Source organism: Hakea prostrata, chromosome 4 (genome assembly GCF_041222555.1).
Source record: "Hakea prostrata isolate BN-2017 chromosome 4, UWA_Hpros_2, whole genome shotgun sequence".
Lineage (NCBI taxonomy): Eukaryota > Viridiplantae > Streptophyta > Magnoliopsida > Proteales > Proteaceae > Hakea > Hakea prostrata.
In genome coordinates this window covers 12269858-12287455 of record NC_142603.1, presented here as the reverse complement: position 1 = coordinate 12287455, position 17598 = coordinate 12269858, and the positions used below count along the sequence as shown (strand labels likewise).

The window sequence follows — 17598 nt, the reverse complement described above, 5'->3', positions numbered from 1 at the left end:
TATACTTGACTCGATTATGGTAGTAATAAGGATAACATGGAATTATTATCTTCTTATTTCTTTATGTTATTTGGTAATTGCATCTGTTGGAAGGTACAACAATAGTCTGTGGTTGCCTTGTCTACTATTGTGGCTGAGCTTGTTGTTGTATTTGAGTATGTGAAGGAGTGCATATGGTTATATGGTTTCTTGTGTGAATTGGGTATTTTGAAAAAGAAGCCTATTGTAATTGTTGATAATCGAAAATTTTCTTATGTAAAAACTCAGTTTATCATGATAGGACCAATCATATTAATATTCAGTACTTCTTCTTTAGAGAGAAATTAACTGATGGTGTACTTTTGATTGAAAAGTTAGTATTGAGCATAATCCTGTAAACTATGGTACAAAAGTATTAAATCCTTTTCAAGTTCTTGCATTGTCTTGACTTGTTGGGAATTGGTGATGTTGTTCTCTAGCTTTATGTACTTTCTGCAGTCTTGAGTTGTATATTACTTGTTCTCTTAGGTTGTAGTATGTGTCTTGTGGATTTTTTGTGCTTTTTTAGGTTTTGCATATGTTGAATTTTTAAAGGAGATGCTGCCCAATTTTTTACAGTTCTTGTTCATGTTTATCTCTAGTTTTGAGATTTGTGCCTTGTTTGTGCATGTTATGCTGCCCATAGTTGTTTGGTCAGAGTTGTAGACATTTGAATTGTGTTTTAGGGCTTCTCTACCTGTTGCATTTGTTGCATGGTGTGTCTGCAAGTTTTTTATTTTTTTGTTGCATATTTAGATGTGTGTTTAGGTATTTTGCATATTTTATATTTGCATGGTGCTGTTGCTTTCTCTTTCTTTTATTTTGTAGGAACACTTGGATGATGATGGTTGAAGTCCAATCCTGTATGGAGGGAAAATCTTACGAATTAAGGGGAAGAATTGTTATGGGCTAATCTGTAACATCACACAGCCTTTTAGAATGAACCGTGGCTTAGCTTGGCTTGAGGGCCTATCTTTGAACCGGTGCAAAACCAACCCGGTTCAGGCTATGTAGATATTTATATGATTGGTTCATTTGGGTTTGGGTTCATTAGTTGGTTATTTTTCCTCTTCTCTCGCGAACGAAGGGTTTCAAGAACCCTCCGCTGCTGCTGCTGTTTTGTGGTGATTCCTCTGGTGTGGATTTAGGCGAGGTTGTTGTCAGATTGATCGCCTCTTTGAGCTTTCTCTTGGGTTGTAATTTTCTCCAAAATCTGTAAGGTTTTGATAACTCTCTATATAGTGGTTGGACTTTGTCTTGAGTCCCGGAGACGTAGGCTTTAAGCTGAACTCCGTCATCAATTGTGTGTGCCTATTATCTTAATATTCTGCATTTATCTTGTTTTTCATCACGTAAAACTGTTAATATACCCAATAAGACAAGACAAGCGCAGACGTAAAATAATTCCCAAACAAATAAAAGAAAGATGATAAAAACAAAAATCAGAGTTCTTAGACTAGCAAACTACAAAGTCATTGTGTTTGTGAATAAACTATCCTTGTAAGAAATAATTATTTAACGAGGGAATCCCAAAACATTCCTGTAAACTTGTCTCAACTCCATGCTGGGTTTTCTGGGTAAATGAGGTTAGAGGGTTAAGAGGGGAGCCATTGAACAAATCGGAATGAAGAGAACTGGTTTCAGGACCAATGCCTTTCTCTCCAGTGCAAAGTGCCCTGAAATTCTCGGTGGTCTTGGGCACCACATCGCTGTAAAGTTCCGTCACAATCCTTACTTCAAGCTCTCCTCCAAAAAGCACCGGGGGTTAGCAATTTCTCCTTTCTAGTTTCTTCTATTTCCATTGTTTTGGGTAGATAGAAATGGGGAAACCTGCTTTTCTTTTGAAAATAAAAATTGAAACGCTTGAAGCCTTCGTTTTTTTTTTTTTTTTTTGGATAAGTTGAAGCCTTGGAGTTACCCAACCCGTAGAAAATTAGAAATACAACAGTGACTAAACTGCAAAATTCTTCTTTTTTTTATTCACTGGAAGCACTGCATCGTTATATTCAAATCAAATGACAAAGTAGTCTTAGTCTTACATTTTTATCTTGTGCCAAGAGATCTTTATCCAAAGTCCAAAGACTTTGTGCTAATAGAGGGATGTCTAGACTCCTTGGTATTAGGGTATCTTCCGTGGCCTAGAAATTAATCACATCTTCTTTGTTGATGGCTGCAAGTTATTTTCTCGTGTCTCACATTAAAATGTCAAGCAATCACCACTGTTTTTCAGAAATATAAGTAGGTGTTAAGGTTTACACATCAACCTAGACAATTCAGCAGTTCTGTTTAGTAAAAAAACTCCCTCAAATCTTAGGTTGGATATTAGGATGCTTTAGGGTTAAAAAAGCTCAATCCCATGAAACGTATCTTGGTTTGCCTTCCTCCATAAACAAATCTAAGGTACAAACATTTTCCTTCATTTTGGATCGACTTAACTCAAAATTTTCAGGTTGGAGAGGAAAGCTTCTATCTTCATTGGAAAAGGAGGTCTTGATTAAGGCGGTTGCATTTGCCTTATCTTTTTATGCCATGTCTTGTTTTTCAATCTCCAATAAAATTTGTTATAGCATGACCCAAAAAATCATGAATTTTTGTAGAAAAATGACCAAGGCAAAGGGATATATTGGGTTCATTGGGAAACTCTATGCAAAAGCAAAGAGAGGGTGGTCTCGGATTTAGAGGTGTCTATTGCCTTAACAAAATTCTCTTAGCAAAACAAAGTTGGAGATTGTTAACTAAACCTAACACTCTCTGGGCCCAAGCCACATCAGCCAATACCTTTGAGGTAAGTCCTTATTTAAGGTGAATATGCCCTCCTCTTGTTCCTAGGGTTGATGAAGTATTTTAATTGGCAGGAAAATCCTAAGACAGGGCATAATGAGACAAATAGGTAATGGTCAACATACTAACATATACAAAGATTGTCGGGTCCTCACTCTTCCTTTTCATTGCATTCTTAGCCCCCCTCAGCTGCATGGTCCGACTATTGGTCCACTTTGAATTGGAATAAACTGAGCTTAACGTCTTTATTTTCTCCCATGGAAGTTAATGCCATTTTGGATATGCCGATTCTATCTCCTACTTCTAAGGATACATGGGTCTGGTGTAAATCAAGATATGAGAATTTTACAGTAAGGTTAACCTATCATCAAAGCATGGCAATGGCAGACTCTCAAGGTAACTATCATCCTCATATTCTCCTTATTTTTGTTGGAAGAGAATTTGGAAAATTTCAACTTTACCAAAAATAAAACATTTTTTGTTGCAAAAATTGTATGGTGCTTTTGCTATTGGAAAGTCTTTGTTTCGTAGAAAAGCTTCCTAAACACCTCTTTGCCTTCTTCGTGGTACAACTATTGAGAATGTTGGGCATATTTTACCATATTGCTTTCATGCAAAAGAATGTTGAAGATTATCTGACCTTAGAATTGGTCTCTAGTTCTCATGGTGATACTCTATATAATTGAATTAGTTTAATTTCCTATAAAAATTTAAGGATTATGACAATTTGGATCAAATGTGGAGTTCCTTTTTTTTTTGGGATGCCAACCCCGGTTTCCAAGGCTTTGCCCTGACTAATCTGGTGTTCTCAATGTTGTTTAAGGGCTTAAATCCTTCTATCATGCACACTTTTAGCTCTTTCAAAGCTTTGCATGCAGAAATTCAGAAGTACTATGGCCCGGATCCTCATAGGGGAAATCAACCATCGGGAATAGGGAAATCAACCATTGGGGATGGGGATATTACATACCGTGACAAGGGTTGAACCCACGACTTCTCCACTGAAAAGTTAGGTTCCTAACCATCCTACTAACCCTCCATTGGTGCATTTAATTGTTGTACCAGGCACACACTGCTCGTGCCCGTGAGTGATCTCCTAAATGGAGCCTAATTGAATCCTAGACAGCGAATAGGAGAGTGACACGTCATTTGATGAGGGGCTCCGAAAAGAAAACTGAACTTGGATCATCTATAATAAACGGGCTTGGGCCAGTTGGGCCATTGATCTGGGTTGATGTCAGCCCTGCCCCAGACAGGGTGGCCCTATACTTTTGAGGCCCACTGTGGGCCAGGGTGTTTGGTTTCAAGCCCAGGATGATTGGGCCGTTGGGTAGCTTAGCCCAAGTTTAATTCTTACCTTGTAATCTTTTTGGGCCCGAACTGTATTATCGGCCAAAATGAACTTGGCCCATGGGTCGTATTGGGCTCAAAATTTAGTAATGAATACTGATTCTACACCAAAACGTATCTACTACATACGGTATGGTATCGCATGCGAAACATGTACCAATTCTTTGGTATCGTGGTGATAGTGACATGGTCCTAAAAGAACACTATGTACTATTATGCACCAAATTGGTGTTTCTTTTTTGATGGCAAATAATTTTTTTTTTGGAGCTGGCGAGTTGATATTATGGAGGCGGGGGAATATTACTAATATATCTGTCGCCCCGGATGGGTGTGAACCCAAGACCTCCCCATGGAATTTTGAATTGTTAACCGCTCAACTATCCTATCATTAGCTACAAATAATTTTTTGATGGAAACAGACCCAAGTTTAAAGGCAAGGCTTTTTCGAACTTATTGTCTCTTCCTAGAATACTGACATAGAATATATAAAAATTTTATGTAGGAAACTCAAAGGAAACAAAACCTATGGTTACTAGACAATCTACTAATTTCAACAAACTAAAAAACTAGTTCTAAAAACTAGTTATAGAGGAGAAGAGTTATACATTTATACAAAAAATAGAGATATAATCAACACTGTCCATATCTGAAGATAATCTGAATCGTTGAATAAATTTTTTTTATGTAAATTTTGGTACACTATATGCCTTTTGCCACCCAACAATCATGCAAATCAGGACATACATATTAACACTCCCACCCCTATGCCAAAAATATACTCCCGGGAAAACTAAAAGATAAAAGAAAACTCCATCCAATGAAATGAAAACCCAACTCTTATTGATTCAGTTACGTATGCTTTTACACTACCAAAAAGAAAAGTTACATATATTTTAATTCACATCCATATTAGTGCAAGAGAAACACAATTTGATAACAATATTCTTCCCTTTCAATAATATATATCTTTTGGGTTCAATATTTGAAAGAATTATCACTCCATTGCTTTTGCTCGAATTCCTTTACATCCTTCCAGCCCAAAAAAAGGCTCCATACTCTCTCTCATGGGAGCTCAACTACAGTGTTGCATAATTAATGCACAATATTGTATTACAAATGATTTTTTTTTGCAGATTTTACACATTAATTATGCCAAATACTTTTACAAAATAGACGATTGAGAATCTTGATCGAGATCTTGTGCTCAACAATTTAGACAATTTAGTGCTAAGAGGAGTGTCTCGGTGGATCCATTATGTGAGCTAAGTAATATTATGCCTGTAACATCCTCTCCTTCAACCAACGAACATAGACATCTCATGACATTTTATGCCTATGGTTATCAAGGTAATCGATAATTGTAACTTTATAAGTCTGGTCATCAACATGCCTAAGATAACTAGTTTGAGGGAATACGCAATTTGGATAGGGAAGTCTTGATGGAGGAGGGTGTATTTGGGGAAACATGAAAGAAAAAAAAAATTTGAAAATATAGAAAAGCTACGAAACTTGTAAAAAGTCCCAGGTTTCTACGTAATTTCTCATGTTTCTCACAAAATTTAGGAATTTTTTTTTCTCATGAACCGGCTAGTTTAGTTAGGTGGAACCAGATTTTGAGGTTTCGATGAAATTCAATAGTTTTGATCGAAACTTGAGATTTTTTTCCCGGTCTCCTAGTTTTTCGTTTCAAAGATCTCAAAATGAAAATTTTCAATGAAAATTTTGCAAGTTTAGATAGAATTTTGTTCTATAGCTTCTACACATTAAGTATGCGGCAGCAAAATCTTTGGAAGAAAAAACTATTACAATCTACACCAGCACCTTCCTTGCGTAATCCAGCGTGATATCATTTTTCTAAACACTTGCAAAGTTCACATTCCTTTCTTTTTATATTTTTTTCTCCTCTGCCACAGTCACTTGAAGAAATAAAAGAAAAGTTGAATCATATCTAGTAATAATCAGAGGAATATAATGTTTTACAAGAGAGATTTCCTGAATCACTGAAAGGTGGAGTCACATCTTGACCTGATTGAATTACTTATGATAGTCAGAATCATGGTTGATGGTGGATACGAGAAAACCAACCTACCACAAAGAAGACAAACTCTTACCCAGAAAAAATTTAAATAAAAAAAGCTCAGTTTTTATCATAAAAATGCTCATTCACTGTGAGAATCCCAGAATTATAAAACAAGAATGATCAGATTCAGAACATTAGAAGTGGTGATTAACAGAAAATAACATGACCCATTTCACATAAACCTTTCTCTAAAGGGAAAAAAGAAGAAGCTGCGATACCACATCAAGAATCAGCACCAGCAGCAGCAGCAGGTGGATTCTCTGCAGATTGCTCTGTCTGTTTCGTTCCCTGAGGATTTTCGATCGGAACAGAGTCGTCTGAACCGTTACCATTGGGTGGTGGTTGTGGTGGTGGTGGTCGCCGTGGCGGAGGATCAATTCTTCCATCGATGCAAGAGGCGCATTTGTTCTCTACCCAATTTTCTAAATCATATTGGCCGTAACCCATAACTCTTCTTCCACAGCAGAGACGGCCAATCATCCCTGCAGCCACTCCCAAGATGGTGATCACAGCCAGAACAGCGATAACTGGACCTATTGATCCATGACTCGAGTGGGAACTGTAAGCTTCTTGATTTGTAATAACCGATGTCGGTTGTTGCTGTTGTTGGGGTCCTATTGGCATTGACATCTTTTCCAGAGACCAGAAATCAACCCCACTCAGAAACCCACAAAAGCTAAAGCTTGAACTGAATTTTTCCTGCTGTTACAGCTTGAAAAGACTTTTGGGTTTTCTAACAAAGGAACATTGGAAGCATACCACCGACAGTGCAAAGAGCAAAGGAAAAAGGAGAGTTAAAAGGCAGAAATCTGAAAGGAGAGAAAGTTTGGTGTGTTCTTTTTAGGTTTTCTGCAGAGTTGATCAAGAAAACCAACATGGGTAACCACCAGACAACCTCCACAAAACTTTCTCTTTTGGTCCTGAAGGAAACCAGAAATTGATTGATGCGCTTACAAACCCCCTTGAAACAGTTGAAATGCAGGATCGACTTGAAGGTAAAACTAAGCCCTTTCAATCTTCAAGAACACAGAATTGAAAACTTCAAAATCTAAAAATGGGTAGATCAGACAAGCGAAATTATGAGAAAAGGGTTCTGGATTTCAACTGCAACAGGTCGATATTCCTAAAGGAGAAACCCATGATTACCCGCTGGACATCTCGACAGAAGATGAGAGAAGCTATGAGAAAGTAGGAATAATTGTTTAGACCAAAACCTTAGAAAAACCCTTTCACATCATAGAGCCTTTTTCAACACCTTGGTTTGAAAAGGAATCATGGAAAGCAACATGAACCTAGTTGATTTTAAAATTAAAAAAGCGAAAGCGGTTTGGCTTATAAAATTAGAAGCAAAATAAGAAATGCTTAAACAAATGAAATGGATCTCCACCGTCTCCCGAGGCCTGAACACTGTTTCTGCAAGAATTTTGGACCTTTTCTGATGGCGGTTCTCTATTTCATAAAATTCTTCATTAAATGCCTGGGATTTTGTCCATTCTAAGAAAGTCTGAAGCTTGAAAATAGACTCCATTCATTAAATATAAAATAAATTTGAACCGTTTGGACTGACTCGATTTGAATCTCTTATAGAATTTCCCCAATTCTCACTTTGCCATCTACCTCTGTTAAGTCTTTTCCCCTTCACCATCAGATGATGATCAGAGCATTCAAAGCTCTCTCTCTCTCTCTCTCCCTGTATATGGTTTCCAAAGGACCATTCAGAGAAGGAGAAGGTAGCTTGTGGGTCTATGAATGTGGAGGCATCAGAAACTGTACAAACTCTATAGCCATTGTAGACCTGCAAACTGTGGTTGCATGTGGACAGTGTGGGTGGATGCCATGAAAGAGTTTTAAGTACAAGCAGTACAAATTATTTTCTGATGACCCATGACTGTGAAACGACACTTGCCCAGGAAGTTCATGGGTAAGAAGTGGATTCCTTCCTGCACCAATGATGATTCAAACTTCACTTTGGTCATATATCGTTGCAACGTTACCCTATTATGATGATGATTCCTTGTCTATGGGATTCCTCATCTTTGAAAAAGATGAATCTAATTTGTTGGCATGAAATTATCAAGCCTATAAATCATTCGAGCCTAGAGATCATGTTAGTCGTTGGGATGGCCAGCATGAATTTGGATCACCTCCCCCTTTGTCGAGAACAATGTCTTTAATCACATAATAGTGGTGAGTTCTATCTATAAATATTTAAAAATAATGGAAAAGAGAAATCCATGGAATCCCCCTTAGACTCCACCTTCCCGTTTATGTGCGTAATGGGGATGTGATCCGAACCAGACAAGCATATGATGGATTAAGACGATGATCACCAATGGCAACCAGTTTTTTTTTTTTCATTTTTGAAATTTAGGATTGGAGTAAGTATTTAGATCCTCTCCATCAAGTCTTTTTGTGCATCCAATCCAAGACATGGAAACAAATTTGATTGTGACCATCGGATTTGAAAACATGCTTTAAACCGAACTTATGACTCCATTAAATTTGTCCACATGTCATCCATCAAGTGTTGGATGCACTATAATGCACGAAGCAATTGTACGGTGAAGATCAGGATTGTTGAGGAAATGAAATAAAAACTATTAAAACACTTTGTGTTTCTCAAATTAATTATTGGTCATCCTTCATATCTTGAGATTAATGATAAAAAGATGATTTTTTTATATCAAATCACTGTAAATGAAAAACTCAAAAAATTCAAACTCATTAATTCAGTATGAATCACATGTCATTCGAATAAAAAAAAAAAAAAAACACCTCATATAATGGAAATTATTAACGTGAAAATGGAAAAAAAAAATTACTAAAGAAGATTCAATAGTGGAGACCTATCATTTCGTAGTAAATGTGTCTTATGAAAAAGACAAAAATAGTAGTAAGTGACTAACTGTGATCTACTAAAGATAAACACAAGGAGTGAATTGTCGAGACAATGTAAATGTGCTTTTATCACAGTTGTGATAGTCTTTTATGTAAAGAGAATAAGAACAGAAGAGTCTTTGGATTTTTTTTTCATTTATAAATCGACCCAGGATTGACTAGTTTGTTGACTCCGGTGGGGTACTTACTTTGCACAGCTGCTATGAAGAACGAGGACAAAGGGGACTAATTGCAGTGGAGATCAGTTTTCTCCATGACGAATCGCAGTCATGAGTGTCTTTCGATGCCCTTTCTTCATTATTTGTCATTTTCTCATCCGTGCGCTGTACTAGTTTGCAGTGTTAATTTGATCCCTGTTCAGTCTCTGCTGAGAGTTTCAGTTCATATGTAGATTTTATTTTTTTTGTGAGAGAGAGAGACCATTTGATCTTTTAAGTTCCATCTGTTGCACAAATAACTAGTTACATGGTGATGGATTGATTCACAGCAGACACATTCCTTCAATCTTTCCTCTCCACTTCCTTTTGGCTACCCACTTCAGTAAGCCAACCTTATCATGTCATCAAGCACCAAATCTCTTCTTTCACCCATAAAGGAAGACGACTAAAAGTCCTCGTGACTATGTTCCATGTATCTATGCATATAGAGAGAGAGAGAGCTTGAGTGACAAGTGTGTTTTACTCCTTTTTGGTATTTCTTTTTTTGGAGCAGCAAATAGTACAGATTCATCGTTTATACACTCAGATTGTTAGTCCCTACAAATAATGTGGCTCAAATTATTAACTTCTCAATTATAGATTTTCTCTTATCCTTTAATACAACTAATCTTTTATGTTATATTCCTACTGAAGCAAATACTGATCCATTGCCAGAGTTAGGGGAAAAAAAAAGAGAAGATTTCTTATCTTCTTTATTTCTGTTGTCAAAATTTTGATTTATGGAAACTTTAGCTCTACATTTAAAAGAGAAGGGAATTAAACCTGTTGTGTCTATGTATAGAAAGCATGATTTGTTATTTATGTATTGGGGTATAAGGATACATAATATTCTCATGACATAAACCAAGCTGAACCTAGCTAGAAGGTGCTACTGGACTGGCACTCGTGTTGTGGGCTTTGTTCAAAAACTCAATTTTTTGGGTTGAACCAAAGAGATACCCTCACCCTTTCATCCACAGCCTTTGGGACTCCTCTTCTACCCTTAGAACAAAGTATTTTGTATCATCTTCTTCCTTTCCCATCTCTCTCTCTACTTTGTCTTTCTGTATCAGCTCTGAATGCAACTTGAACACCTGTATAACCATTATTTAGGTGCACCATAGTTGTTTGGTACTGTTTGATCTAGGAGGTTCAAAAACATTAAACCTAGTTGCATATAACAATACATTTCCATATCTTAATAAAGAAAGTATCATCGGTACTTCTTAGTTTCAATTTGTTTATGATTATAATCTTACCAAGTGCTCGTACGTATTCTTCTAAAATATTTTAATTTCAAATATAGTCTTTCGTTTTGTAATGCACATATCTTCAAGCCTCTCCCAAGGTACAAATTTATACTGAAAATAAAAAAAATCTTTTAACCAATATACATATGTAAACATATTCCTCAGTTTCTTCAGACAGTTTTTGCAACAGAACAAGTTATTGTGAATAGTTGAGAATCTTGAGGTACATAAATGTGGGGCCCGTTCCATGTATAAACTTGAGAAACGTGAGAATATTTAGTATGTATAAATGATGATGATGGCGATGCTTCAGAAAGGAAGATCTACGGAAGATAGTATTTGCAGGGTAGGAATGATTTCATGGCTGCTGGGTTGTTGTCACTGTTACAGACTTACAGTGACGATGCAAAATGAATGGTCTTTCTTCTTCCGTTTTCACTTTTGCAGAGAATCAAGAGGTTGATTATGGATGGGAAGTTAGCTTTGAAGTACTTAAGAGTTTTATTGATAAAACAAGTTGACTAATTTCCATTCCTCTCTAGTACTATTTGTTACATTTGCATGCAGATTTCATTGTTATCAAGTCACAAAGCAACCAGCAGGCATGTTGAATCTAATTAACCACGTGACAATTCTTCCTAATCTCTCCATCACTACCAGTAAGCACACCTATATTTCCCATCTTCACCATAGATTTCCCAAAATCCTGGGCAAACAAGTAAGGGTACTTGCTATAATAGTTCACCATTGCTGAACTGTTAGTGTCTTCCATGAGAGCTTGATCTGACTGCAAAACTCCTGAATTGTTCACCAGGTTCTTATAATACACGTTATCAAATTTATTAATGGTGACAGAGTCAAGAGGAGCCAAGTTGGTGTCTGAACTAGCATCTGGGCATGTAGTCTGTAAGTTCTTCAGTAGTGATGATTCAAGTCTCGCATCTGGCTGACCTGAGCTGTTGAAATTGAAAAGCCTTTCCTTGAAGCTACTACACTGTGCAAACCCTATGGTGTGTGCCCCTGTACGTAACAATAATTAAAGACATTTAAGAGTGTATAGTTCAATGGAAGGAGAGAAAGTGCAAGATGATCATCAAGAAAACAATACCTGAGAGGACAACAACATCTTTGAAATCCAGACCTTTTGAAGTGAATTTCGCAGTGATATTAGCTAAGGGTTCGAAAGGCGATGGTATCTGCTGATTAGCGGCGCTTTGACTTGCCGTCGTTCCATCTCGCCGGCCTAGTGCTACATACCAATAAGATCCCCCTGACTAAAGTACATGATAATTAAAGAGATTTACTACTTTGTAGAAGAACAAAAACCCTAAAAAAAGAATGAAAATCACAAACTAACAATGTTTGCATAGATTTCCTTACGAGATAGACAGCTTCTCTGGCCGCAAGAGTCAAGATATCAGTACAGGAGACAGTAGAAGGGCAAGCCTTCTCAACGTTAGACTTGATGGCATCAATGACGTCAAAGCCTCTAGCAGAATTGCGATTAGGCCCGGCATTTTTCTCACCCATGGAAGTGCTTGTGTCGTCGAGCAAAACAGACCCATCACAACCCTAATTATCAGAAAACAAAGTCTCATTCTCAAGCAAATTACACAAGTTGGGAAAGATGAAGAGTGAATAAGCAGTGTTGAAGCAAGTAAATTACATCAACGAAACAATCATGGAAGTGCAAACGTAGAAGAGAAGCTGCCATTCTAGTATCATTGTACATAGCTGACCACACGCCATACCTAACGATCTTTGTCAAGTTTGGGCATGTATTATCATAAAATTTGTAATCAAGTTGGCCAGACGCCATGGAACTCAAAATCAAGAACACAAACAAAGAAAAAAGAGAGTTAGGATTCATAGTTGCCTGGATATGAAGGATGTTAATGCTTTAAGACAACCCAGGTAGTGGGGTTATATATATATAGAGCTAATTGATACACAAACAGATAAGTGTCAAGAATAATTAATGGTACGTGTAAGCTTCTTTTGTTTAAGCTTCAAAGTGGCAGTGCCACTAGGGTTTGGTGAAATTCCACTAGGTCATTTGTTCATTAATGAAGAGAGAAGAAACAAGGCGGCTGGATAGAAATTCTTGCCCATGCCACCATTAATGGACGTGAGGTCCATGTACCCTTGGATGTGGTATTTGAGTGGACATGTTTTATAATTATAGTTGGATTGCAGTGGTGAAAGATTGTTACATGTATGCATATCTATGGTTTTCATTAGTAAGTGGACTTTGGGTGACGGCTAGTGGGAGCTAATGGATTTACTGTATATGGCCTGACAAGAACATGCAATTATACTTAGAATAAAATGGGATAGAATTTGGATTAAGTAGTCAATTTGTAATCAAAATTAATAATCGAATTGTATTTAATCGCATCAGATTTAGATCAATGAATAAGAATTGGTAATTTAAATTTAAATTGATCTTAAGTATAATTAATGGTAGACTCTTTTTGAAATTAAGTCTCATATGTCCCGAAGTATAGAATGAAAGAGTCATGGTAGTTGTTTCCAAAACTACAGGGTTCATCTTAAAAAAAAAAAAAAATCCATGCACTCTAGATAAAAGCTCTACTTGACTGAGCAATAAAAAAGCAGAAAGTAATGCAAGCAAAAGGATAAAAGTTTCAGAAAGCATCTTTTTGGGGGGGGGTTTTTTAAAAAAAAAAAACCCGGGGGGAGACAACCCAACAAACACCCTCCCTTGGGGGGGGACGGGGAAGGGACAGGGGGGGATGGGGGAAGGTGCCCTCCCTCCCCTTTTTTTTTCCCCCTCTAGGTTTCAATCTTATTTTCATAGCTATAACCATAATCAGAAAAATGTTTCTGATGTTCATGATGGCTAAACCTGGATTGCATGACCAAAAGCAGGTCTATTTCATATTTTGAAGCTATACACAATGAACATTGTAAATCAGTGTTGGACCAAGAGGCCACTTGAATTGACCTAAGCAAGTCGTCATTTCCCATGACCATACCATTCTTGTAATGTAAATCAGTTTGGAGGAACCACTTAAAGACAGCAGGTCTTTTCCCATCCCATCCATTCTTCGTGGGAGTAATGTAAATCATTTCCAGGAATTCCACAGGGCTCCGGGTTGTTCGGGTTGTTTTCCCAAAACCTAAAACCTGTAATTTGATCCAGAGGTAGTTTGGTAATTTTCTCACATTGGTCCCATTACACCATGACAAAGTCCCCAAGATTTAGAGATGGGTCACAACAGGATTCAGGCTCGGTTCGATATCACACAAATTAATATTACATGGACCCTTACTATATATAAACCATATAATTAGATCCTCTCTACCCGAGTGGGACTAAATAAAACCATAGGATAAAAGACACAATTAAAATATATATTTATATAAAATAATATTAAGTTTTAAACATATTTACAATAGAATCCGAATCCGATTATCAACCATTTTTTGTGAAAAATGTTTAATACTTTTCTCTAACTAGATAATTTTTTATTTCCGATTATCGGATTACCGGTTTCCGAATCCAAATATCGGTTTTGAATCTGATTATCATCAATTTTCAGAGAAAAAAATGTTGAATAGTTTACTCTATCTGGATAATTTTTTATTTGGATATTATCCGATCTTGATAAGCAATTATTCCGAATCCGAATCCGATTGCTTAACGGACGGATACAAATATTTTCCATTAAGAAAAATGTTCAGATATGAACAACCTTAAACGAATAAGGATGCGAATGATGTAGATTTCGACTATCCATTTACAGGTCTATCTTGGTTTGATCTAAATCTTCAACCATCCATCCATAAAGGTATTTGGGTTGTTGAATTACTTTCCTTTCTTTGAGATTGAGGAGGATTTGCTGGTGAGGGTGCTTCATTGCACTGTCACCTCAAAGTGGAGGCCTTAAAACACTGACATCCCATTTTATGTTTGAAAAATATAGATACTTAAAATTGGATTTTTATTGGCCACAATAGTCCAATTTATCACTAAAAACTATTAAATCACTGTTTGTTTTATTTTAATTTAATTTCTATTAAATATAAAAGAAAACAAAAACAATAATTTAATGGTTCTGACAAATTAGACTAATTTGTCTAATAAAAATTCAATTTTAAGATGCTTTAGGACCTCCATTTTTTGTGTAAATGCAATTTTTGCTCAAAATTTTTATTTTGCTAAACTACTTTTAACTTCTCAAATTTACAAAAAAAACCCCTGTATCTCCAACGGTTTTCCTTCTTCGAATTCCGACCCTCTCTCGCAAGTCGCAACCCAGATATTTTCATAGATTTCTCCCTCTGCCTTCCCCATCTTATTCTCCGGCACCGGAACCACATCATCTGATCATGATCATCATGAATAACATCAAAGAATCGTTGCCAAACTAGAGAGGAACCATCGCTCCACTCTCGTCGCAGAAAAAGCTCTCGCCCTTCCTCAGATTACCATGACGAATGGATCGAAAACCTCAAGAATAGTATTCAGTCTATTCTTCCCCAGACGATTATAAATATATAATCTGACGTTTTCAAATGCCCGATTTCCTTGGAGATAATTTCGGACTCGATTTCCCGGCTCAGGTGCGTTACGCTTGATTGCTGTGCAGGAAAACACGCCAACCCAAACATCCAAATGCTTCCTTGAAATCTACAGTCTCTGTAATTTCTTAGTTGCATCAGCTTCCCTCAAAGTTTTTGCATCAAATTTTGTTTTGCTCCAGAAGAAATGGCTTCATCTGATAAACCCAAGAACAAGAAAGGAGAAGAAGAAGACGAGCAAGGAGGATTTTTAGGAAAGGTCAAGGACTTCATCCAAGATGTAGGAGAGAAGATCGAAGAAGTTGTAGGATTCGGAAAACCTACTGCAGATGTTACTGCAATTCACATTCCTTCGATTGACCTGAAGAAGGCCGATTTGGTCGTCGATGTTCTTGTGAAGAATCCAAATCCAATCCCAATCCCACTAGTTGATGTGAATTACTCGATTGAGAGCGATGGCAGGAAACTCTTGTCCGGCCTTATTCCTGATGCAGGGACGATCCATTCTCATGGATCTGAAACGATTAAAATCCCTCTCACATTGATCTACGATGACATCAAGAGCACCTATAACGACATTAAACCGGGTAGTGTGATTCCTTATAAGGTTCGTTTTGAGTTTATTGTGGATGTACCTGTCATAGGAAGAATTACAATTCCGATGGAGAAAACCGGTGAGATACCTGTGCCTCACAAACCAGATGTTAATTTAGAGAAGATTAAGTTTGATGAGTTCTCTTTGGAAGAAACCACTGCAACCCTTCATCTGAAATTGGATAACCAGAATGACTTTGATTTGGGATTGAGCACATTAGAATACGAGATATGGCTTGCAGAGGTTAACATAGGTGGTGCCAAGCTTTCAAAATCGGCCCAAATTGGGAAGAAAAATTCAGGGATTGTTCAGATTCCGATCTCATTCAAGCCAAAGGATTTTGGGTCTGCATTGTGGGATATGATGAGAGGAAAAGGGACTGGTTACTCCATTAAAGGGAGCATCGACGTAGAAACTCCATTTGGACCAATGAAACTTCCAATCAGCAAGGAAGGGGGAAACACACGCCTCAAGAAGGCAGAAGACGATGATGATGATGATGAGGTACTCTAGTTCCTGCTTACCATCTTACTTCGTTCTCTGTTTTGTTGCCATCTATCTATATTGTGTGTTAGGAAATTGATCATTTTCATTAAGGCATTTCTTCAACCAACTAGGATTTTTATTAAAACATTTTTGTTTTGTGCTTTAATCTTGAAGTAGAAACCATCGTAGCACATCCTTGACCAATTGGTTGCCCAAAGTGTTAAAAATTGATATGAATCACAAAAAGATAAATTGTCAGCGGATATGGATTTGAGCCAAAAAGCCCTTGGATGATGCATTAGCCATTGCAGATGTAAACTAGATAATGCAATATTGGGTGGATTGTGCTCTTCATGCATGAACCCAGAAAAATCAGGTTATGATATCCATTTTACCTCCAAAGTCTAAAACTTAAGAGGTTAAAGAAGCTCAAACTCAGATTTTCCAAATATGCTGTTTTCAGAGGAGTTTAGGTGCCTCTGAAGGTAATAAAAATGCAGATGTTTTTCTAAATGTGAATTATATTTATCAAATTCTTTAATCTTTAATAGCACTTCCAATTATACTTTGGTGAGACCTGAAATTAATACTCAAGTTCTTCTTTTGTTGCATTCTTGTGCAGGACTGAAACAACAGTTTTGAAGAACTACTTTGATGTAAAATAATTATTGCTCTTCTACTAATGTAGCCAATCCCATTTAGGTGGGATAAGATTGACTTGGTTTTGTTTTGTTGTTGTCTGATAATCCAATTGTACCCTTATCTTTTTATTTTTTTTGGCCTTTTGAGTTGTTCCATATAAATTCTATTGTATCAAGACGATGATTAGGTAAGAGTGTTGGGATACATTACAACATTAACTTTATTTTTGTGTTAACTATCAACCAGCCACAAACCGGAAGGCAAAAAACAAAAATTGGGAGAACGAAAACCCAGGGGTGTGACTTTTAACAGCGACCCCAGTACTGGTGAAAGAATTGTACAAGTAAAGCAGGAAACGGAACGCAAAACCCCAGAAGAGACAAAAGGGAAAGATGGAAATACTCTCAGACGGACCAAGCACAGGGGCATAACTGAAGTAGACGACAGCACAAATCATCTGGAAACATGAAACAAAATAAAAAGACCCCAAAGACAGTTAGATTGAAAGCGCCCAAAATGAAAAATTCTTTAAGTTTTATCACACAGAATAAAATGCCCAACACCCCCCATGTCAAAACCACACACGACGAAAAAAGAAGAAGAAAAAGAAAACGCGAACAATAGAGAAACCAACAAGGGGATAAACCAGGAACCAGGACCGAACAAAACCCACCAGGGGCCAACAAGAAAAAGCAAGCAACAAAGCACCAGGGCGAGAACACCACCGGCCCGAAGAACCAAACAGCAGAAAAC

General features: G+C 37.1%; 2 protein-coding genes across 3 annotated transcripts; one reads left to right on the top strand and one right to left on the bottom strand.

Annotated features, from left to right (window-relative positions):
* Window positions 1-11057: 11057 nt before the first annotated feature.
* LOC149017942 (peroxidase 10-like) lies at window positions 11058-12485 on the bottom strand. The gene is made up of 4 exons (XM_089154258.1): window positions 12241-12485; window positions 11955-12146; window positions 11683-11848; window positions 11058-11594 (listed from the first exon to the last, which is right to left on the bottom strand). The coding sequence occupies exons 1-4, from the start codon at window positions 12442-12444 to the stop codon at window positions 11188-11190; spliced, it is 969 nt and encodes a 322-aa protein (XP_089010384.1). The 5' UTR covers window positions 12445-12485; the 3' UTR covers window positions 11058-11187.
* Window positions 12486-14855: 2370 nt separating this feature from the next.
* On the top strand, window positions 14856-17058 carry LOC149017941 (uncharacterized). Of its 2 annotated transcripts, none has more exons than XM_089154257.1 (2): window positions 14856-16221; window positions 16826-17058. In XM_089154257.1, the coding sequence occupies exons 1-2, from the start codon at window positions 15310-15312 to the stop codon at window positions 16829-16831; spliced, it is 918 nt and encodes a 305-aa protein (XP_089010383.1). In that variant the 5' UTR covers window positions 14856-15309; the 3' UTR covers window positions 16832-17058. The 2 variants fall into 2 exon arrangements, with proteins under 2 accessions (XP_089010383.1, XP_089010382.1); XM_089154256.1 differs by lacking the exon at window positions 16826-17058 and having other exon boundaries at window positions 14856-15164; window positions 15305-16527.
* Window positions 17059-17598: the final 540 nt, after the last annotated feature.

Coding starts and splice junctions, on each gene's coding strand:
- LOC149017942 (XM_089154258.1), bottom strand. CDS start 12,444: ATGAATCCTAACTCTCTTTTTTCTTTGTTTGTGTTCTTGATTTTGAGT. Junction 12,147..12,240: donor TCCATGATTGTTTCGTTGAT/GTAATTTACTTG, acceptor TCTGATAATTAG/GGTTGTGATGGGTCTGTTTT. Junction 11,849..11,954: donor CCAGAGAAGCTGTCTATCTC/GTAAGGAAATCT, acceptor CATGTACTTTAG/TCAGGGGGATCTTATTGGTA.
- LOC149017941 (XM_089154256.1), top strand. CDS start 15,310: ATGGCTTCATCTGATAAACCCAAGAACAAGAAAGGAGAAGAAGAAGAC.